General features: G+C 44.5%; 1 protein-coding gene across 1 annotated transcript in view; it reads right to left on the reverse strand.

Annotated features, from left to right (window-relative positions):
* Positions 1–23,624, reverse strand: part of PRDM10 (PR/SET domain 10) — an 85,502-nt gene that overhangs the window by 15,379 nt on the left and 46,499 nt on the right. The window contains exons 5-13 of the mRNA XM_060160791.1: positions 22,685–22,898; positions 20,681–20,922; positions 19,162–19,365; positions 14,651–14,723; positions 12,487–12,604; positions 10,042–10,171; positions 9,291–9,533; positions 3,856–4,203; positions 1,367–1,522 (exon numbers count right to left, since the gene is read on the reverse strand). Coding sequence (XP_060016774.1) covers positions 1,367–1,522; positions 3,856–4,203; positions 9,291–9,533; positions 10,042–10,171; positions 12,487–12,604; positions 14,651–14,723; positions 19,162–19,365; positions 20,681–20,922; positions 22,685–22,898 — 1,728 coding nt within the window. The remainder of the gene's footprint in view (positions 1–1,366; positions 1,523–3,855; positions 4,204–9,290; positions 9,534–10,041; positions 10,172–12,486; positions 12,605–14,650; positions 14,724–19,161; positions 19,366–20,680; positions 20,923–22,684; positions 22,899–23,624) is intronic.

Below are 23,624 nucleotides of genomic sequence, written 5' to 3' on the forward strand. Positions count from 1 at the left end.
CACTGCAGGGGGTGCGGGTTCCATCCCTGGTCGGGGGGACTGAGATCCCACATGCCTTGCAGTGCAGCCAAAAAGTTTAAAAAAAAAAAAAAGAACTACAAGACAAACTGATAATGGATGGTAGGTAATACTGGATTTACAAAGCCATGTGTGTCCTCAATTACCACATGTTTTAACACACATAATGACATTCCTCTAAATCCCAAATGAATTTAATTAAGTATCTCTCATCATATAAATTTAGCAGTTCAAGTAAGCAGTTACTGCCTGCTATGGACGGGGCACACGGTCTAGGTCACAGCTCTTAGTCTGATAATCTAATCTTCTAGTGATACATGTTGATGTGAGTCCACAGACAGAAAATGAAGCAGAGCCCATCCTGAATAAAAACAAATTCCAAAAATGCCAGCTCCCTTATCCAGTGAGGCTCTGCTCCTGGACATACGATTACACTGCTATCGGTCTTAGAAAGATTTTGAACCTTTCTACCAGACCAGTTCTTTCCACATTTTGGTACGAGGATGTTTCTGTAACTACTTCATTTTTCAGCACATTTATTAACAAACATTTCTTGAATGACCACCGTGTATCTGGAACCATGCTAAGTTCAGAGGTGCAATGCCAGGCATCCCCACCAACTCCACACTCTACACAAATGCCTCCTTTTAAAATTAGTTCTCCCCTCCTGAATCCATTTCGGATTCTTTTCCAGTTTCTATGACAGCATGACCTACTCATATTCTGCAGAGTGTCTCTCAGGGACATCTTTGCAGAATCATCTGGTTTCCCCACGAACCATATTTTACCATTTTCACATTCATTTGTTTAACTCTTATCTCTGAGTCTCCCGTGGGTTTGTCCGTTGCTTTCTTCTAAATTCCAGGCCCATTTCTGATACTTATTATTTTTTATCTTAATCCTGTAAGTCATTAACATTCCCCAAAATAGTCTAAGCGCTCTCAACATCCCACAGATTTCCCACCTCTGTTGGATGACAGTCCTCATGCCCCAGGGCTCAATTATCAGGCTCCTACACTTAATAAGTGCTCAGTAAAAAATTTGGTGGGTAAATGTATTGTCCTCTTAGGAGTTCCTCGATAGCAGTTTAGTTCTATTCATTATACACTTGGATTCTTGTAAAAGATGCATTAGTACTCTGTTTGGGGATTTGAATTAATTATTTTGGGAAATTAAGGTGAGTTTTCCCCTTAATTTTATCTTAACAAGTAAGTCAAACATGAGGCACAAAGTACATCTCAAGTCTGTTCCTTGAGCATAGATGATACACCCATGAAATGCGCAGGCTCATCCTCAGCTTGTCAGTTTCAGTGGCCCGAGAACACCCAGGCTGCTTGCTGGTTCCTACCTTAAACTGCTTCCCACACGTAGAACACAGGAAGTCCTTACGGTCTGAGTGCCGGAGCATATGCAGCCGCAGCTTGTCGGGGCGGCAGAAGGCCTTGTCGCACTCCGTACACTGGTAGATCTTTTCCGAGTGGAAGCTTCGCACGTGTTTTTTCACCTGGCAGTGAGGACACAGAAAGTCAGGGGAAATGACCAAAGGCAGCTCAGCGACGCTAGAGGGAGCCAAACGCTGTGCCGTGGATCTTCATCAGCCTGGCCTGGGAGCCAATCAGGTGTGACTGATAACGGGCCTCTGTAACACTATCCCCATCACAGAGGCCAGAAAGCCTTACCAACCTCGACCTCCCACAGAACTTGAAGAGGAAGAAGAAAATGTTCGCCTAGTCCAAGCCCCGATCACGTGCAACCCATTTTTCTTTCCTTTTTTTTTTTTAACATTAAAAGCAAGAGTTCCCTTGGATTTAAATGAATCTTGGTAAAAAGTACCTATAAGAGAACAAAACATAATTCCTTCTCACTTTTTCCTGCTTCCAACATGTATAGAAGCAACTTAGCCCCTTGTAGTAACTGGTCCTTTTACATCTTTCTATCAAATCAGGTTCTGAAGAATTAAAGACATGAATTAGACGGGAGAAAACACATTACCCATATATGAGAACAGCACAACACCAGCATCATTTCCCCTTAACTGGGACTTATTCCCTATACTTTTAGATAACTTAAACAAAGGAATATGGCCTCTGAACTCTCTTTGCCATAAATACCCAGCAAAGAAGAGTTATGGATGGGAGCTAAGCAGTGAGTCATATCAAACCACTCCTGCAGGACATTTTCCTTCATTATTTTTGGAGTCTCTTGTGCCATTAAACTCCACCTTAAAGCAACTTCTCTAATTGTTTGTGTAAAGTGAGAAAATTACCAAGACTCCCAACACTAACAGAACTATGATTAAATCCTAGTCTCCTTTTGCTTTGGTAATTTAAAAAAAAAAAAGAGAGAGACACAATATTTTTACTAGATATTTAGACTTCCTTGTTCATTCACTAGCATGTAACCATATTAACACTTGAAGTCCAAATGAAATCATGAATATTCTGGAATTTATCCTCACCCCATTTTGCTCCAGACTATAATACAGGGGAGGAGGTCAGTGCTTAATACAGAAGTATATTATAGCCAAAACACGGAAGCAACCTAAATGTCTATTGACAGAGGAATGGATAAAGGAGGTGTGGGACATATACACAATGGAATATTACTCAGCCATTAAAAAGAATGAAATAACACCATTTGCAGCAACATGGATGGATCTAGAGGTTGTCATACTGAATGAAGTAAGTCAGAGAAAGAGAAATCACTTATATGCAGAATCTTAAAAAAAAAAGATACAAATGAACTTATTTACAAAACAGAAACAGACTCACAGACTTAGAGAACGAACTTATGGTTACCGGGGGGAAGGCGGCGGGTGGGAGAGATAGACTGGGAGTTTGGGATTGACATGTACACACTGCTATATTTAAAATGGATAACCTGAGCTTCCCTGGTGGCCCAGTGGTTAAGAATCCGCCTGCCAATGCAGGGTACACGAGTTCGATGCCCAGTCCAGGAAGATCCCACATGCCACGGAGCGAGTAAGCCCGTGCGCCACAACTACTGAGCCTGCGTGCCACAACTACTTAGCCCACGTGCCTAGAGCCAGCGCTCCGCAACAAGGGAAGCCACCACAATGAGAAGCCCGCACACTGCAATGAAGAATAGCCCTAGCTTGCCGCAACTAGAGAAAGCCTGAGCGCAGCAACGAAGACCCAACACAGCCAAAAATAAATAAATAAATAAATAAAATGGATAACCAACAAGGACCTACTGTAGAGCACAGGGAACTCTGCTCAATATTATGTAACAACCTAAATGGGAAAAGAATTTGAAAAAGGATAGATACATGTATCTATATAACTGAGTCACTTTGCTGTACACCTGAAACTAACACAACACTGTTAACCAACTATACTCCAATATATAATAAAAAGTTAAAAAAAAACAGTATGTTATATACCAGCTTTCTCTTTGTTTCCTTCTAAAATGCATCACCTTAGTAGCACAAGACAGGAAACCAAAGTGATGGGGAGAAAATGTTTCCAGGGCAGGAAATGGGAGTATGTCTTCTACAAGCGCCATATATTTTATGAGTAGTGGGTATTGGCGAGGATTAAGAAAGACTTTTTAAAGATTATAACCAGATCTGGGTGTTTATTACTTGTAATACAACTTAAATGTTTAAATGCCAATGTCTTATTTGGACAATTAAGGGTCATAGTAATCTTTTGCTTATCAAAAGTAGGTTGACTGAAGAAATATCATGCTCAACTAAGAAGATGCTGCAAAGAAGGAATGGAAATGCAGATGACAGGCTGTCTCAGTCTTCCAAAACTCGAAGTTTCTTTTACCTAAAAGAGGAAGTGTTCAGGCATCGCGGTAGCAGACACTCACCTGGATAAAATCTGGGAACCGTTTCTTACAAGTTGGGCAGGTGAAGTAGCCATCACTGATATGAATGGCCACGTGATCTTTCAACAAATCAAGGCGGTCAAAGGATTCTGGGCAAAAAATGCAAGAGTAAGTCTTCTGGTCCGAGTGGAGCTTCATGTGGCTCTCCAAGGACGCACTGCTGATGAAGCCCTTGTTACAGAGGTCACAGGTCAGTGGGCAGCTCCCCTCCCGCCCATGGAAGCGCAAGTGTTGGTCCAGTTTGTCCTTTTCACGGAAGGCCTTCCCACACTGCAAACATTTAAAAGGCCGGAAAGACTTCCGAATAAACAGATGCTGAAGAGCTGCATTCTGAAAGACACACACAAATGAGATTATTTAGTGAGTTAAGTGTGTAAGCAGCTCGCACATTTATAGGAAAAGAGGACAATCTCTGCAATCACAGACTTTCCACAGAAATTAAACTCTAGGACACACAGTTGAAAGATTTTTCTGGTAAAGACATTAAAAATGAAGCCATCCCCAAAGAAGTTCTTCTTGAAAAGACAAACTTTTGTGTGCTGTTTTACGTCTCTGTGTGTGTGTTTTCTTTTGAAAGGATCTAAGTAACGTTCAAAAAATAGAGGACTTATATTGGGTTGGCCAAAAAGTTCATTCAGGTTTTTCCATAAGACGTTACAGGAAAAACCCGAATAAACTTTTTGGCCAAGCCAATAGAGTAAAACAAACCCCAGAGTCAAGTAGAATAAAAATTGAAGACTTGGAAGAAATGACTTGGGTTGAGTCACACATGCATGATGAGGTTGGAGTGAGTCAGCCAAATGCTACTTGTTGAGAAAAAGAACTTGAAGCTTGATTAAAATGCTTAGCAAAAATAAAGACAATAAAAAGAACTGAAGCGTAGTAAGTACCAAGGGCTGGGGTTAGGAGGCAGCGGATATGGGATTTCTTTCGCCGGTGATGAAAATGTCCTGGAATTAGTGGTGATGGTTGTGCAACTTTGGGACTATTCTAAAAACCACTACAAAAAAAGTGAATTTTATGGTAAGTGAATTATATCTCAATTTATGAAAAAGAATGAAAGAGAACGAAGATACAGATTTACATGAACGTGTTTGCAGCTGAGACAAGATATGTAAGCACACGTTCTAAATGGAATATGTGCCTTAATCACTTCCTACTCAGGAAATGCAGAGGACAGCTTCTCAGTGTAGCTGGTTAGTTCCACTGGTTAGAATGCCTTGCTAATTGGGTTAAGCTTATTGCTTTGTTCCCTGTCTAGACCAGTCAATTTCGCTCTTTTTTGCTTTTCAGTCACAGATTGCACTTCTAATGCTGATTAGCCATCTTGTAAATTCATCCAATTGTTATAAGGAGTCCCAGTGAGGGAAGATGGTTACTTAGTGCAAATTCATCACCACCACTGAGAAAACAACTCAGGTTCTACTGAGAGCAAACCAACAGAATCATCTTTCACACAGAGAATACAGAATCAATATTTTAGTTCTACTATAATGAAGACTCATTCATAAGTTCCTCAAAACACCAGGGGGAAAGTTCTAGATAGCTATGAGGTGGGGGGGGAAATCCCTCAAAAAAATATATCTGTGAATGGGTATGCTTATGTAACTATAAGAGACTAGTAATTAAAGAATTAATGGAGGTCTTAATGCATTATTTGTGCAATGAAAAAAGTACAATGAACAATGCTTAAACCCTTAATTTCAAATTATTCACAAGCAGCAGCTTCTGAAGTAACTTTAATGTGAAATAATCATTTAGGGAAAAAGCAAAATAATTATTGTTGACTTAGTGAAAATCCTGAACATAGTTCCTATATAGCAGAGAACGTCTTTCTCAGGGCTTCTCCAATAGGGTTGGGAGAGGTATTTTACCTACTGATTTATCTTGAGTAAATATCTCGCAATTCCATCATCTTCCCAGGTTGACTGGGGTTGCATCATATTTTATTCTCCTTTGTATCTAGGTCTCTTAAAAAAATAGCTGAGCTCAAGGGAAGTGTCAATAAAAGTTTGCAAATTAATGAAATGTATTTCATAAGAAAATCAAAAAGAATTACTTCAAGATCTTTTCTGTACCACCTGAAGAGATCATCAACAACAGACCTTTTTCAAATCAGCCACAGAGCTTTCTTTCACTTCATTATACGGTTTAGCGGTCACCTAGTCTTTCTACCCTATCTGGACAGATACTTATTTTACATAAAAGCTCTCACGATTCCGGCTACTTTCCAAGCTTTACGGAAATATTGCAAAAAGAACAGATGCTATCCTGAGGTTCAGAGATTCAAGATTTAGAGTGCTCGGGGAATGCATCATTTCCTTTACCCAAGTTCAGTGACGTTTCCAAGGGCAGACATAACGCACAACAACTGGTCTTGGTCCCACGGAGATTCCACTTCCCCTTGGGCACCAAATCTGGATGGTGGTTTTGTTTCAGTCCGTTATGCTAATAAGTCTCCTGTCATCTCTGTTTAGTGTGAGTGTCCTCAGACCCTTGATCTAAACCCAGCAGCCGCCGGGCTCCACTTTCTTAGCTCTATCGACCAACCTTGTTCTTACTGCCTTTTTGATTTCCATGGAGCACTGAACTAAGTGCACAAGAACTAGGTTGTTTCTCTGATCGAATGATCCTAATGTAACCCTCTCATTACAAGGTAGTGGAAGTGCTGAAACTGTCCGCCCCCCAACCCACTTGCAGGCCATTTCAGCTCTACGGTATCTTCTGCAGTTCAGAGCTGCAACTGGTACACATTTTCTAGAAGCAATCAAGAGAAAGGGTGGAACCAGCACAGATGGGTCTCAGAGTTGCCGTTGGCCAACCACTCTGTACTGGATGGAACATAAGCTCCTTGAAAGGTGACTAAATGGTATAGTTGCTAAAACCTGTGACAAGGGATTCGACTCACACTGAGATGAATTCTGAGTCAACAGAGTCTTTGCAGACAAAACCATAAAACGTTTCTAAAGTCTGATGTTAATAGCTAAAGGAACCTAAACTGACTAATTTTCATATTATTTTGATCCTAACATTAAAAGGAAATCAATCATGTTTGTTGGCTTTTTTTTTTTTTAAACAACTTTTCTCTGGCCTGTTTTCTGCCCAGTTTTCAAAACCTCTATTGGGCTAGCCTCGCCCGGTATGTGCTACTCTCCACGACCCTCCAGGTGGTACCCGTGCTCAGGTCCGGCCAGCAACCACACCAAACAATTCCTGGGTGTCGGCCTTTGATGCTATGGCTGCCGTCCTCTGAAACCATCTCCCTTCTTCCTGTCTCTCTTTCCCAGTTTAACTCTCACTTCATCTATGAATTATTCCCCAACTCCAGCTTTCTTTGGCCTTTCACTCTTCCAACTTCTGATAGCAATTACAGGCTCTACCTTTACGTGTAGCACTTAACTGTGACCCACCTTACATTAGCATTGCCTCCCTAATTAGACTGGAAGATCCCAGAGGACAGGACACCAGTGAAATTTCTACTGTGCACCTAGGCAGTGCTGAACATACAGTCAGAACTCGGTGCCACTGCAGAAGTCATTCAGTTGTTTCAGAGCTGGAAGGGACCTTGGAGATCACTTAGTCCTACCCTTCATTTTGTGTATGAGCAAACTGCAGCCCACTCACTATTTGAAAATAAATTATCATTATTCATTAACTAATTTGCATTGACTGTAGCAACCAAACTGTCGTTTCCACCAGGATTTAGTAAGTACAGGTTGCAAAGAACAGCAGGTCAGGCAAACACTTAAATAACATTCTGTTATGTGAGTGAAACACAGGAAACAAACGTACCTGCAGCTCCAACTGAGCAGGCAGCATTAGAGGAGAGAAAAATAGTTACATTACCAATGGGGTTGGAAGGCTTCCCTTCAGTTGGTCATTACCAATCTGGATAGAAAAGATGAAAAAATACATAGCCCCTGCTTTTTAGAATGTGTGAGAGGAAAAAAAAAAAACATCGCTCACCTAAGACTGACCTCCAAAAGCCACATACACATGGCTTTTGCTTTGACACAAGGAACCTTGTTCCAAAACCAGTAACCCAGTTGATTCCAGAACACAAGTACGATCATGGCTACACTATGCTTACACATCCACACCTCACGAAACATGTGGGCTTTGGGTTTTTCCTTCAAAAAATTCAATCTAGAAAGCATTTCTACGGACCTAGTGAAAAATCAGAATGGCCAAAGCAGAAAAGATAGTAATTGCCCAAGAAAGAGTGAAACACAGATTGGGAATCATGTGGCATGACGGATGGAAGGTATGCAGAGCCTTTTGCCTTTCTGGTGTGTATTTATGTAGGTTTACATATCCTTTTGAAATAATACACATGGAGCCATAAGTTTTATACGTTTCCATTTCAGGACCCTTATAAAGTCTATTTAGCCTGATTGCTCAGAGTTCTTCCACGCTGTCATACAGAACAAACATTTAAATGTATTTTTAAATGAAGGCACGGACTAGACTATTGTTCAAGGTCCCTTCTAGCCTATCGGCAAGTAAGACCCAAAGAAACATAAGCTAAAATGATCGTCCACCTAGAAACTGTAAAGCCTGGGAAGTTATACAAAAAGTCTCTTTCATCTGCATAAAGGATTAAGAAAAGTCTTTAAACGTCCTGCTACCACAATCACGGGTTTAAGTCATTCTCTTCTGTATGTCAATTGTCCGCACAGACACTGATCTCACAAAACCACGTTGCTCTCCACATGCATCCCCCGCAGGTCCTAACGCACACTCAACGCTGTCTGTGAAATAGGGACAAAACACACCGGGCCAGGCAGCCATGGAGGCCCTGCAGCCACATGGCCTGAAGTCAAGTCACCGGTCACGCGGGTGAGACACTGCCCTACCCCCGAACCTGGAGCTTAGCTCCGAGCTGTCCCCGTGTGTGCGCTGCACCTGCCAGATCAACTTGAACTCAGGTCCCTGTGCACTGACGGGTCCTGGCATTTGCCAGTCTCCCCTTGGAAACCATTGATAAACAAATTCAAAACCCCAAACTGACTTGAGAGCTATGATTAGGCACAGATTAGCCTGGCTTCAATGTAAGTAACTATTACAACTCAGTGTACTTATCTCTCCATTTCCAATCTGTGAGTTTAGGCATCCAGAGAGTTATTCTACTCTAACCACACTAGTCCGGAGGCTACCAAGAGCCAGGCTTCTGAGTCACTGCTAAATTGATGGAATCTAGGACCGGCCATGCCAGCCTGCCACAGGACCCAGAGACCCAGAGAAACACTTCATACTTTCTTCCAAAACAAGGGGCTTGAGCCTGTGATAGGCTAGACGCAAGCAAGCCTTAGAAGTGGTGGTGAACGGCAGGGCACCTACGCGGCTGGCCGCCTAGACAGAGGTCAGCGCCCGCGGGGCGCAGGGCTGGGAGAGGGCGGGGCGGGCGTCCCACTTACCCGGATGCGTTTGGCCCTGCGCATGTCGTCGGCCGTCAGGGTGCTCTGGGCTGGCAGCACGCTCTCCTCGTGCTGGGGCTGCAGGTGCAGCTCGTGCGTTTCCGTCTCGTGCTCCAGAGAAGACTGGGCTTCCGGTGGCAGCTGAGGGACTGCGAGCGCGGGCTGCTCTGGTTGGTCCAGCCCATTCAGAGTTGCAGGTTCAGCCTCATCGAACTGCTCCTTGGTGGGAAAATGCAGCAAGTCCTGAAATTGCAATAACCAGCAATTACTTCCCTACCTAGATAGACATTAGTGCTAGGATTTAGAATTGCTGCTTTACTTTTTAAATGACTAGCGTCGTTATGCTCAGAAAAGAATATTTTCCTTCTGAGAAAATTAGTTAGGTAACCATCCACAGGATGTAAAAACCATGAGACATTCCAGATCATTTTGTGAGGAAAAGACTATGACAGGACTCTTCTGGAATATCATCATTTTAATTGTTTAAACTAATTAAACAGAGTCCCCCAGTAATGTCTCTGGACAATTTCAAACCTTTAGGGCAGCAGAGTTGGGTTTTTGTTGTAAGTAACGTTTGAAACAACGTTCTTTTTAGCCTTTCTCTAGTCAGACTTTAATTACCAGGCAGCACAGCACTGACAGGCAGGCCCATCACCCTCTGAGAGGCGTTTGTATTTGAATCCAGTAATGGTTCTCATAAGTTCTCTAACCAAGCATCCAAGAAGAGCTCTTGCTTTCCCATCCCCCATACCTGTGTCCCATCATCACACTTTTCCCCATTTTCACTGGTTATTTCCAAGCGGATAAATTTGGGAGGGCGTCCCGGCCGCCGACCTGGGCCAAACCGCCTCTTGCCTCGCCCCCTTCCTCTGCCTCTTGTTCTGGGGACAAGACATTGGGTTATAGATAGTCATGGTTACACAATACTGCGCAACAAATATTTCCCTGAATGATCCTGATTCACCCCAAATCTTGATTTCCTCTCACTTGATTTCTTTTCCTGATTCTTTTTTTCTGATGGAAACAATCACTTTGCTCATGCACGCTCTCCAAATTTCTCATCTTTGCCATCTACATAGCTCAAAGAGATGTCTTAAATTATTCAGAATAAAAGGAGGTTTAAAAAGTCAAAGCACTGACACCATTTTGCTACCAAAAATTCTGGGAGCTCACACACATCTCTGCGATTCTGTGAGCAATGCAGGCAGGACAGAACACGCCTAGTGTGTGTCCTGGATACAAGATTCCAGTCTTCCCCTTGCTCACCTCATGTTCCTTCCATGGAATGTGGCTATCGAGTCAAAGGAACGCCCTTGTTTTACTATAATCTTCTGGAAGGTCAGAACAAATTTCTAATGCACCGGTTCCATAGCACGTCCAGTAAACACCACATTAAAAGATTCTTTATTATGGGAAATTCCGAACCTCGGCAAATGTGGAGAATACAAGGAGGCCAGTGTACCCGCTACCTCATTTCAATACTTATCAACTCATGGCCAGTTTTATCCCATCTATAGCCTCACCACTTCTCCCACACACATACCCATTAGGCTATTTTGAAATAAATCCCAGACATCATTTCATCTGTAAATATTTCAATATGTACCTCTAAAACATAAGGACATATATTTGTATATATAATACACATATCTCCACAACAACTTTATCGCACCTAAAAAATAAGTGATAGTTGCTCAACATTTATTAAATCTAGCCAAAGTTCAAATTTGCCTAATTGTCTCAAATTTCTTTTAACAGCTGGCTAGCAAACATTTTTATCTACAATGTGTCACGCATGGAGCTTGACACTAAAGACGGTAAGTTATATGCAACAGTTTTTACCCTCACATGTCCAGTAGAGGCAGCAGACATGTAAACCAAACCTCACAATAGAATATAAAAAGTGCTATAACAGAGCCACGATCGGAGTTTTCGGGAAACACAGGAGGGAGCGATGGAACTCCTGCTGTGTCCTCCATGCACCCCAGATGTTTGCTCCCATGGTCACACCCTCAGCCTTGTCGTCCTTGGGAGGTGCGGAATCCCCACTGTCCTGATGCCATGCCTCGCCCGCTCCTACACGGTGTCCTAACTTTCCAGCTCACGCCCTCAGGCACCTGGACTCAACGATCCTTCTGCCTCACCACCAGCTCCAGTCCAGTCCTGTGCCCTGTCTGCAGTCCTGCATCCTCTTCGTGTTTTATCTCCGTCCTTCCACTCATAAGCTCCAAGGTCCTTCATTGGAGTCACTCCCTTGTACATGCTCTTCCCTCCCCACTGCTGCTTCATCACTCTTGCTGCGTTGCACGCGCTTGGTGAAACCGACTTCCTGCCAGCTCTGCACCGGCACCCTCGCAGCGAACGACACTTGGTGACGACACAGCCGTGACTCACATGAGCCCTCACTCACGTTGCAGGCCATCACACCGGACTTCCCTGGAATATTTACTCTCCCACTTCCCTAAAGGCCATTTCACACCATCTCCTCTCTTTTCAAATCACGTAAAAGCTGGCAACCCTACATCTGTCCCACCGGGACCACTCTGCCCGGAACCACTCTCATTTTTCATCTGAACTGTTGAAATAGCTTCTAACTGGACTCCCTGTCTTCACTCTTACTGCAATACAAGCTAAGGTGATGGTTTTATTTTTATCCACAGTTATGTTTAGAAATGTAACTAACATCACAATATCCCTTGATCAGCAGACTCTAAAGACTTCTTATCACACATAGAATTAAATTCAAATTTCCTGCCACTACCCATCAGGCCTATGTGATCCAGCTGCTGCCTACCCCATCCTGTGGAATTCTCCTTCACCTACCTTTTTTATATAGTGGGAATTAAACATAGGACTTAGTCTGATGAAGGAATCCTACTACTGAAAACAGTTTGAAAATCAGAAGAATTCCTATTTCAGAATCTCTAGTTAGGGGAGATTTTACTAAGGTGAAAAGATGTCCTATTGCTGGGTATTGGTTATGCTGGAAAAGACACAAGTAGTAATGAGGACCAGGGGAAAAAAGGAAATGACGGATAAGAAATGCCCTTCAGCAGCCTCCCTGGTTACCTGTCTACACACAAGCGCGCGTGTGTGCGCACACACACACACAGACCCATAAATTCACAGATGATATAGAAACGACACTGGAACTTTAAAAACGAAGTTTTTGAAATCTTCCCCCTTATTATTATACCTGCTAAACACATCCAGTTTCTCATCATGCGAATTGAGATGCTGCTGCAGCTGCTCTGAGCTTATAAATCGGCGGTTACATTCGTAGCAGGGCCAATTCTTCTCTTGCTCTCGAAGAACTGCAGTCGTGGGAGAGAAACCACGGAGGCTGGTGATCAACAGGCACCAATAAAACTCAGATGCCCAGTACCCACACCATTCCCATCTCAGCGTAGCCCAGTGTTCATAAATACGCAATGTCTGCTGTTCTGTTATAAAATCAAAGGCTAAAGTTTGACAGAGAATAATTTTTAGGATCTTGTTTTCTGATATATTTGCATAAGACATCAAAGGAACAAACACCCTTGTGCTACCCTCTCCCACCCCGCAATACATACAACACACACACACACACACGACCTTACCACACTGGAAAGACAAGGAGTGCTACAATGGAAATCTGTATGCAGATAACCCAGTGATTCAGATCCAAGTTTCATAATCAGATGGTATACTGTACCACAAATAACTTGAAAATCAATGCCCAAGGTAATCACTTTAGCAAAATGTTCAGAAGTACCCATTAAAGCTGATTATGTGTATACCGTATGACCCAGCAATCCACTCCTAGATGTGCACGCAACAGAAATATGCACATATGTTCACTAAAAGACATGCAAGAATGTGCACAGTGGCACCCTCACGTTAGCCAGAAACGGGAAACGACCCTGCTGTATAATAAAGAATTTTGCTGGCATTTGTCCCCGGTCCCTGGGAAATAGCCTCTAAATCTTTGGAATCTCCAAGTAAGAAGCACGTCTTTGTTATTCCTGGTGATCTGTGACCATACCTGAGTTTATGCTAATGAGATGGCTCAGGATGGGGCTGGCTGTGTCAGGAAGACCAACCTTCTGCTTACAGGGTTGGGGCTTTGAGCCAGGTGGTATCAACCAGGCAGGGGAGCAGGGGCTGGAGAGCAAGTTCAATCACAGGCCAAGGAGCCAATCGCTCACACCTACGTGATGATGCCTTGAGAAAAACTCTGGACACAGAAGCTCAGGTGAGCCTTCTAGGCTGGTAATCATACATCAGTGCTCCAGGGTCGTGACACAGCCTAAGGACATGGGAGCTTCACATTTGGGATCCTCCCAAACTTTGCCCTGAGTGTCTCTCCATTTGCCTGGTCCCCACGTGCATCCTTTATACTACAATGGTACTCATAAGTACAGCACTTTTCTGAGTCCCATGAATCGTGCTAGGGAATTATCAGACATAAGGGGGTTAGCAGGAACTCCCTAAATTGTAGCTAGCTGGTCAGAAGTGCAGGGGGCGTGGGACCCCCAGGGCTTGAGACTACTGTCTGAAGTCGGGAGGGCCTTGTGGAGGACTCTGCCCTTGACCTGCAGAATGTGACCTCACTCCAGCTAGTCAGTGCCAGGATTGCATTGTGCAGCCCACATTTCTATGGTAGAAATAGATCAGTGAATTGCAGTACATTCACACAATGGAAACCCAAATGGCAATGAGAATAAACAAATTACATTAATACAGAACAGTATGGAAGAATCTCACAAACAAAAGATTCCCAGACACCAGAAATGTACATATCACATAATTCCATTTATAAAAAGTTTGGTAACAAGCACATCATCATATCTGTGGTGTTGAAGTCGGGAGATTAGTTACCCTTGGGAGTGAGGAGGAATTACAAGGCTCAGGGGAGTCCTGGGGCCATGGCCACGCTCTGTGTCTTGATCTGGGTGCGGGTTGCCCAGGTGTCCTCACGTTATGAAAATTCATTGGGCCCTTACTAGGATTTGCGCACTTTTCTGTACGTAGGTTGTACTTCAGTGACATTTACTTTGACGACAAAGTCAATGCCTACCTTGCCGTGTTCAGAGATGATTACATCTCGATAGGGATCGTCCTCTGATCTAGGTCCTAATTTAGTATTTGGAGGTTTTCATTATATTAAATACTACTTTCCAGCACCCATGAAAGAAATGTAAATATGTCATTGTCATTTGACCCTAGAATTAGACAGGGATGTGCAGCTCTAAAGAACCTATTAGAATATCTTAAATACAGAGAGATAGAAAAATTAGACATTGCCTAAAGATGTTAAGTAATATATACAATTTAGAATCAATATATGAAATACAAAATAAATGAAAAAGTCCAAGCACCTTTCCTTTCTTCCTCGGAAATGTCATGAATCTTCCGGTTCACAAACTCGGCATAGGAAGCAGCATACCACACCTGCAAGAGCCAAGTACATCATCAAGGACTAAGGGCATCACCAGATGTGCTTCACGTGCTTCAATCCCCCCTCCTGCTCACAGGAAACAATTCAGGATTTTCTACAGCCCACGGAAAACAAACAAACAAAAGAAGCCGAACTGTGAGGTGACCCCATTAGCGCAGACGGTCAGTCAGGAAGTTCGCCTGCCAAGACACACTGTGTGTTTTCTTTTTCCTTTGTAAAAAACTGTGGGACTTCCCTGGCGGTCCAGTGGTTAGGACTCCGCGCCTCCACTGCAGGGGGCACGGGTTCGATTCCTGGTCGGGGCACTGAGATGCCACGTGCCGAGCGGTGAGGCCAAAAAAATCAATAAATAAAATGTAAAAAATAAAAAGATAAAAAACTGGTTTTGTTATTAGAACAACTTCACGAGAGATAACATCAATAGTCTCTTGATCTGCATGAAGCAGAGCCTCTTCCAATTCTTTTTTTTCTTTTTCCTAAGGTACGTGGGCCTCTCACTGCTGTGGCCTCTCCCGTTGCAGAGCACAGGCTCCGGACGCGCAGGCTCAGCGGCCATGGCTCACAGGCCCAGCCGCTCCGCAGCACGTGGGATCCTCCCGGACCGGGGCACGAACCCGTGTCCGCTGCACCGGCAGGCGGACTCTCAACCACTGCACCACCAGGGAAGCCCTCTTCCAATTCTTTTATCTGTATTTAAACACAGGTTTCTCCACAGCTGTGATCATGGTGGCTCCACCCCAACACTGCTGGGTCACCAGAGCTACGCCACCTTCCTGAGCCCCTTCCTCCGCCCTACCCTGCGGGCCGCTTCTGCTCAGTCTCCCTGTCTGGCTGTCCTTCCCCTCCCGCACCCTGAACAGCGCTGTTCCTCGAAGCGTAGTCCAAGTCCAGGGCCTTCTTATTTCTTCCTGAGGTGATCGCACCCATTGCAGCCAACTCTGTGCTAATGACTCCCAGGTCACTGCCTCTACCCCAGACCCTCCCCTCCTGCCCTCTACCTACATTCTACTACCTGCCTGATGGCGCTTGTCCGGACCTGACTTCCAGATGCTCTCCTCCTCGCCCCCACCCCTGCCTACCTTCCCCATCTCAGTAAATACCCCACCTTCCACACAGTTGCTCAGACTTGAAATCTAAAAGCTAATCCTTTTTAAAATATATTTATTTATTTGGCTGTGCTGGGTCTTAGTTGCGGCAGGAGGGATCTTTAGTTGTGGCATGCGAACTCTTAGTCATGGCATGTGGGATCTAGTTCCCTGACCAGGGATTGAACCCGGGCCCCCTGCATTGGGAGCGTGGAGCCTTAGCCCCTGGACCACCATATTTCTGTTTTCTTCTGTAATGCCTCAGTAAGAACTCTCGGTGGCTCAGACGTCCTCCGTCTCTCCGCCCACCTAGACGCACACCAAGATGAACTCTTGCCTGGTTTTCTAACAAGCCTCTGCTTTTCCACTCTCGCTCCCTGCATTCCAGTCCCCACACAGAAGCCAGCGCGGTCTTCTGGAAACACAGTCGGATTTCATCACTCACTCCCATGCTTAATGGCCTGCAACAGCTGCTTGGTTCTCAGTAAACCTCAGGTGCTCGACGCTGGTCTGCAAAGGGCTCCCACCACCCTCCTTTACCCACCTTCAGTTCCTCCAACATGTAGAGTTCTTGCCCTTGCTGTTCCACCACCAGGAATGTTGGGTTCTTCACTGTCACCTCCTCAGCAAGGCCCGCCCTCTCCCGTCACACCTAAATTGGGGCCTTTCTGTTATCTGCTCCTTTCACACCTTTTGTGTCCTTCACAGCACTTCCCACTATTTGATATTATTTGCTTATTTACACCTTTCTGCCCACCTCCCCTCTGGAGGACAAGTTCCTTGAACGCAGGGCACCAGTCTGTCTTCTCCTAGTGTCTGGAACATAGTACAAAGTCCATGTTTGGGTCACTAAATGAATCCATCATATACAATTGTTGTGGAACATTATTTTAACCATATGGAAATAATCACACTGAGAGACTTCATTTTCAACTGTGGAATAATATTCTACAGAGTCTGTACTCTATACTTTACTTGACCATGACCCTGTGGTTGGACTTTTAGGTAGTTTATCATTCTGCTGTTATAAATTCTGCCTTGTTCATCGATTCCAAGAGGTATGTTTCTCATATTCTCTGATGCAGAAATCAGAGTGCGCCTCCCAATCCATGGCATTCTGCGGTCACTGCCCTGACGTAGCTGTGACCACCTGCCTTTGCTCCTGCACAAACCTGGCCGAGATCTTTCCATTCTCACCTCATTCCGGTTATGTGTCCCACTGGCACCCCGTGAGGTGCTACACTTGCCAAGCAATGAAAATGAAGGCCAAAAAAAACCTGCCATCTCCCTCAGAATAAACGAAAGAAATTTCAAAGCAATGCAAGGCTGGTGTGATCATACCAGAGGAACTCTCATTAAGGTATCAAACATCAAGTGATCAGAAACTTCCCACTGACTTGATCAAAAAACTCTCAGCTTCCAAGGACATGTGTTTCAATTGAGGAAAAAGACACATATGGGTTCGGTCAATGGGAAAGCACGGCATCAAAACTTACAGAAAAGCTATCAGTGGCTTGGAAAAATATCGCAGAGGTAACAGAGGAGCACTTATTCTAAAAGCACTGCATCATCATCAGCACCTTGATGGTACAGAAGATGACAGATAGACAAAAGCACAAACATCCATGATAAAGTAAAACAATGATCCAGTTAAAGAAAAAAAAGTCAGACTGCACAGAAAGCAGTTTATACCTGAACCAATTTCTTTTGCTTATAGTGTGCCTTTTTAAATATGCGTAAGTGTGATGTGATTTCAAAATTGTGTCTAAATAAGTCCAAAATAGCTCCTGCCATAAAAATAAAATAACTACTTCTGTTGATTAAAATAAGCACTGTAACATAGCTCAGCTGGCAGTGTTTTCTCAATGGTATGCAAAATAATGGTGCATCTTAATGTCTGAGTCAGCAAAAAAATTACAAAATTCTAATGTAGCTAGCTCTATCTTTGCTTATAATTATTTCCTCAGACTTATTTTCAAGGATTGGGTTTACTCAGCCGAGAACATTTTTGCTGCCTACTGTCAGAAATATTCTATAAAATATTGCAATTCTGAAACAAACATCCCTATTTTTTACACCCTCACACTCCTTGTATTATATCTGTTTATTTTTGCTAGTTTAAATTAACAAAAATATTAACTCATAGTTGCTTTAAGGGTTTTTAAATGATCAACCTTTAAAAAAAATTTTTAACATTTCTTTACTATTTGAGTCCTCCCCCAAATAAAGTCTATTCCTGATACTTATTTATTGTCCATCTGGATGTAGTGATGTTAGAGGCACACAACTTTCTCTCAGTTTGTATACTCAAACCTTTTAACATGTATTACAAATATTTCCCCCATTCTGTTGCTTTCTTTTTATCTGTTGTTTTGGTTGTTCATTATATTGAACTATTATTCTTATTTAATTGTATCTGTCTGCCTTCTACTGCATTAAAAGAGAAAATAATCTCCCCTCCACAGTTAAAAGTACTCATTCAATATCAAGAATTTACTGGAATACAGGTGTGAGATGTGAATCTCCTTCTACACATTTTCTTTGGAGGTTATGGATTATCTAAACTTGACGGTTTCAAAGACGCAGGGTTCGTACAGCTTTTAAACAAAGTCTAGGTCTTTGTTCCCCCCAAAGAAGTATCTATTTCTCACTTTACCACACTGAGGCACAGTGCTATTCAGTGTTCATGTACCAAAGCAATCATTTCTAACATATTTTTCATTTATAACTTTAATATTTTGACCCCCTCTTTTTACCATGTTCCTAACATAGCTTTAAAAACGGGCACGGGTAGTGGGGGGCAGAGGGGATTTTCCCTTAGAATCATAGCGGAATTTTCATTAATCATCAAGAGTTAATATTTAGACAAATTCCTACAGAGTGTTATCCCCCCAAAATATATTCCTAAAATCAGAAGTCAGTGCATAGAATTCTTTGGGTAAAATGAGTCTTCAGATAAAGAAATCTCGCCCATACATCTGAATTCCATTTTACAAGATCTCCTGTTTCCCAACTAACTCTTCCTTAGAATGTGTAAATGATGTGAAGTAAGCCCATCTTTAATCACACAGACCTGCCTGTGCCCCCAAAACAACTACTTCCTCACCCCTGGGCCTAATACCTTCATGAATGCCTTTGATAGATCTCAAAAGTCATATACTTTTCATTCTGTTTTATTTGTGGGATTATTAGAAGTGTACAGTACACAGCAAGTGCTCAGTAAGTAAGTGAATTACAAGAAAAGGACCATTGTTTAAAGAATCCCTCTGCAAAGGGAAAAGAAAAGTAGGAAAAGCATGAAGCAATTGCAATTCCTAGCCAAGGCGCCACTGACCCAGCACTGTACCTTAAGCTCTTGCTTGGGCTCCACATTCTTGATTGTTGTGTAGTACACGTGGTGGCCATACTGGTAAGCCACCAGGTTCTGCTCCAGGTGATTCTGGGCCGGGCGCACGAACATCATCCAGTTACAAAGGGTCTCGTCAGACAACTCAAACCACAGGTCTTCGTGCAAATCCCTGTCTTTTCTGTCACCTTTATCAAGAGAAACCTGCAACCAGAGTGAAAGTAAAAAGACACACATACACAAAACCTCTAATGTGACAGATATTCATGTAATGACATACAAGATATTGTTCCTGAAATTAACCAGATATGCTGATTCTCCCCTTTGTATCTAGAAAGATACTGGAATTGTGTCTTGCTGAATGGAACAGGAAAAAGATACTTTCTGAAGACTCACCTACAGAAGGATTACTTAGCAAAATCTAAAAGTTAGCACCCTGAGTGTACAGCTTTGGTTGATATTTCATCATTAACTAACACATCAAAAAATGCGACTAATTAGGGGCTTCCCTGGTGGCGCAGTGGTTGAGAATATGCCTGCCAACGCCGGGGACACGGGTTCGAGCCCTGGTCTGGGAAGATTCCACATGCCGCGGAGCAACTAGGCCCGTGAGCCACAACTACTGAGCCTGCGCATCTGGAGCCTGTGCTCCGCAACAAGAGAGGCCGCGACAGTGAGAGGCCCGTGTAGCGCGATGAAGAGTGGCCCCCACTCGCGGCAACTAGAGAAAGCCCTCGCACAGAAACGAAGACCCAACACAGCCAAAAATAGAGTAATTAATTAATTTTTAAAAAAAACTGCAAAGAGGTTTTCCTAAAAACATTATGGGCACTTAACAGATAACACGAGTCGACGTAATTCTGTGCTCCAGTCACAGTTAATTTGAAAAATAAGCTGTCGAGTCCCTTTTATGGGATGAATTGTGTCCCCCCCCAAATGCGTATGTTGAAGCCCTAGCCCCCCAATAGCCCAGAATGTAACTGCATTCGGAGACAGGGCTTTGAAAGAGTGGGTCCCAATCCCATCTGACTGGTGTCCTCATAGGAAAGGGAGATCAGACCACACAGAGAAGCTGCAGAGGCACCTTGCAGACAGGGACAGCCCTGTGCAAAGGCAGCCGCAGGGCAGCCACCTGCAAGCCAAGGAGAGCAGCCTCACCGGGGGCCAGCCTTGCCTGCACCTTGGCCTTGGACTTCCAGCCTCCAGGACTGTGAGAAAACAAACATCGGTTCTTTAAGCTGCCCCGGTCTGTCGTGTTTGATCCTGGCAGCCCTCCCAGACTAATCCAGCCCCTGAGAACTACACCTCTCAGAATTATTCACATTGAGACTTCGGGGACTGAAACCGTACCCTCCGTGTCATTGGTGAGAGAGAAAACGTCTCCATTTGAAACAAGTCAAGCATAGAAAGAAAACTACTAGCGAACTGCTATGAGATTGCATGAAGAGGCTTGGTGGGAAAACGTGTGCCCCTTAAAAATCGTCGGAACGAGACTGGACTATGTTGAAGCAGAAATTACCTTGAGGTGGATGTAACAGTCCTTCAGCTCCGACTCCCTGACCAGCGGCCCCTCCACGGGGCCGAACTGGGTGCGCTTGGGGATACGCCTTTTGGAGAACACACCGCCCAGGAACCTGTCGATGTACAGCACCAGGGGGAGGCTGGCCCGCGCGCGGGTCAGCACCGGCCGGTTGGGGATCGGATGCAGGGGGCCGTGCTTCGGGCACACGGACGGGTGTGCGTTATTGCACTCCTCACACCCTGCATGAGACAGCAATCCTCAACGTGACAGTCTCAGGGGAAAAGCTCCAACCTGAAAAATCCCCAAATCTAAACTTCCCAGCCCAAACTCAATGCACTCCTACAGCTGCAATACCCATTCCATTGTAACACATTCCTCCTCAGAGACCACTAAGATCCTGTACTTTTCTTCTAAAGTCAGGCAGAATTAGCTGCCGGAAATAATTTGCAGCCCGTGATTTATTCCTCTGTTGGATGTTCATTCAAATAGTGGCATTAAACTTGCAAATCAATTATAACGTGTCTGAAAAGAGAAGAGAGGAGCTTCTTAGGCTAAATGTTGCAAAATCTGATGAGAATTTTATAATATGTAAATTAGGTGAATTTTCTAGTATGTAAATTATATCACAATAAAGCTGTTTTTTAAAAACCTGACAATACTGTTTAATCAGTTTCCTCAAAGGGAGTTATAGAAGCCTTATTGTCTGGGCATGTCTAAATCAACAGAACAAGCGCTGTTGAGTTTGAGATTTCCGTGTGTACTGTGTGAAGGTAATGCTGACATGAATGAATTTAGCATCCCATCCTTCATTCGCCTGGATGACACAATTAGCCCAGCCCTGACATGTACTTTCAGCTCATTCTGCGAGTGACCGGTGGGCACTAAGCACCCACGTTCACCCCCTTTCCCAGTGTCACCCATCTGTCAGCTCACCGCCAGAATGAGACAGGTCCAGCCACAAAACGGGAAAAAGGGACTGGGCCACACAGAGAGCATGCTCGTGACCCTAAACAAATCTAATTAACCAATTATAGTTTACCCAACTCTGGCTGTGCGATGACCTGACTTAGAAAATGGGTATTTTCAATTTCCACAGTTCTCCAATAATGGAGAGCTATCTTGTATTAATATTTATAACATAAAGTGACCTTGTGTGTTGTGTATTTGACTAAGGAGTTGCCTTGAAAACTTATGAATTCAAAGAAAAGCCAAATGAGGAAGCCCTTCTTTGGGCCTGGAGATGAACACTGGCCCCATGCAAACAGGCCTACCACCACGACACAGAAGGTCCAGGGGAAATACGGTGAGACCTCAAAGCTCTGCAGAGTCTCGTAACTCACAAGGGGAGATAAGGACTTTGTCATCTAGGCACGAAGTTGATGGGCAGTGGCAAGGGCTTGGTAGGTGGAAGCAGGACCCACCCCCCAAGCAGGCAGGACGGACAGGCAGTCGTCCTGGGCACCTGCAGCCAGCAGACACCCGAGTGCGAACCCTGACTCTTGAACAACTGAGCACGACCTTGGGAAAGCTGCCGACCTCACAAGACTGTGCGGAGCGTTAGTCAAGCTAGAAAAATGCAGCGCTCTGGTGCCTGGGGTGTCTTTTCAGAACAGGCGTCTTTTTATAACAGGCATTTTTTCAGGTCGGTATGAAGAGAGGTAAAGCAGGAAGGGAACTTGTGGAATCGGAAATGGCCGGATCTGCCAGGACTGGACCACATCACGGTCTGGCAGCTGGAGCTCTGGGATCAGAGACTGAGGCTCGGTCCTGACCCAGCCCCGGCCCCCCGGGGCACTGAGCAGGCGGCCCAGCTTCCCCTGGGCTTCAGTTCGCTCATCAGTACAATCAGAACTCTAGGGACAGCCAGGGCCTCCTTCACAGGCTGCCTGAGGATGGAGTGAGGGCGACACCTAGACCGGAAGCAGCATCTGCACCAGGAGCCCCGGCAGGGGCCAGCCCGCCCTGCGCCCACACGCGCTCCCGAGAGGCGGCTCTACGTACACAGGTCGTGCGGGTCGAAGGGCCGAGGGGGGTCAGGCTCCCAGTCGTCCAGGTCTGTGTCTCCGCCGTCCTCCTCCTCCTCCTCCGAGTCCTCTGAGTCCTCCTCGTCCTTGGCCTCCAGTCTGGCCATGGGGCTCTGCAGGGTCGCCAAAGGGTCCGTGCCACCCACACCCTCAAGCGAAGGTAGCACCTGGCTGTGCACCGGCAACGAGGCCTGGACGACATTTAATCGTAACGTTAGTACAGCCTGTTTGGGGTTAGCCAGGACACACGCAGAACACAAGGTTTTGGCGCAATACTCTTCTCGCCAGCTCCCTTCGAGTCCCTGCAGAAATGACTCTTATTTCCATCTATGGGCTGTAATAAGGGATCTGTTTTCCTTTTTTGCTGTTTCTGCCCAACATCTGGGCTCTGCCGGTGCCAGTGGGAGTTTCAGATCCCACAAACCCCTGACCACGTGCTGGGGACTGTCGTGCCGATCCCAGCCTTCACCTCAAGTCCCACTTCCTTGCTCTCTCAGCCTTTCCAAACCTGCATGAGGGGCCTGCCCTGTCTCCCCAGAGACTTCAAATATGAAAGTAATGAACCCTTCCAAACCCTCCTGGAACATGTGTGGTATCATCAGCCTCAGTTTGGTTTGGGGTGGGGACCCTCCTGCCTTTGCAGGGGGCCACACCATAATGCAGGTAAAGATCTGACCCACCTTCAACCACGTGGCTTTAAAATTGAACACGTGGTGCAAGACGCAGCTGGTAGAATTCAGTGGGTACCAGCTCTCCTGTCACACACTTCAGAGAGGCCGAGGTTTGTAAGTAACAAGGAAAGAGATGCCTATTTTGTTCATCACACTGAAATTAGTCTCTTGCAAATAAGACACGGTTTGGGTCATGGATTCAATTAACTTTACCAAATACACCAGAAGAAAATAATGGTACCTTAA

This window comes from Lagenorhynchus albirostris, chromosome 9 (genome assembly GCF_949774975.1).
Source record: "Lagenorhynchus albirostris chromosome 9, mLagAlb1.1, whole genome shotgun sequence".
Classification (NCBI taxonomy): domain Eukaryota; kingdom Metazoa; phylum Chordata; class Mammalia; order Artiodactyla; family Delphinidae; genus Lagenorhynchus; species Lagenorhynchus albirostris.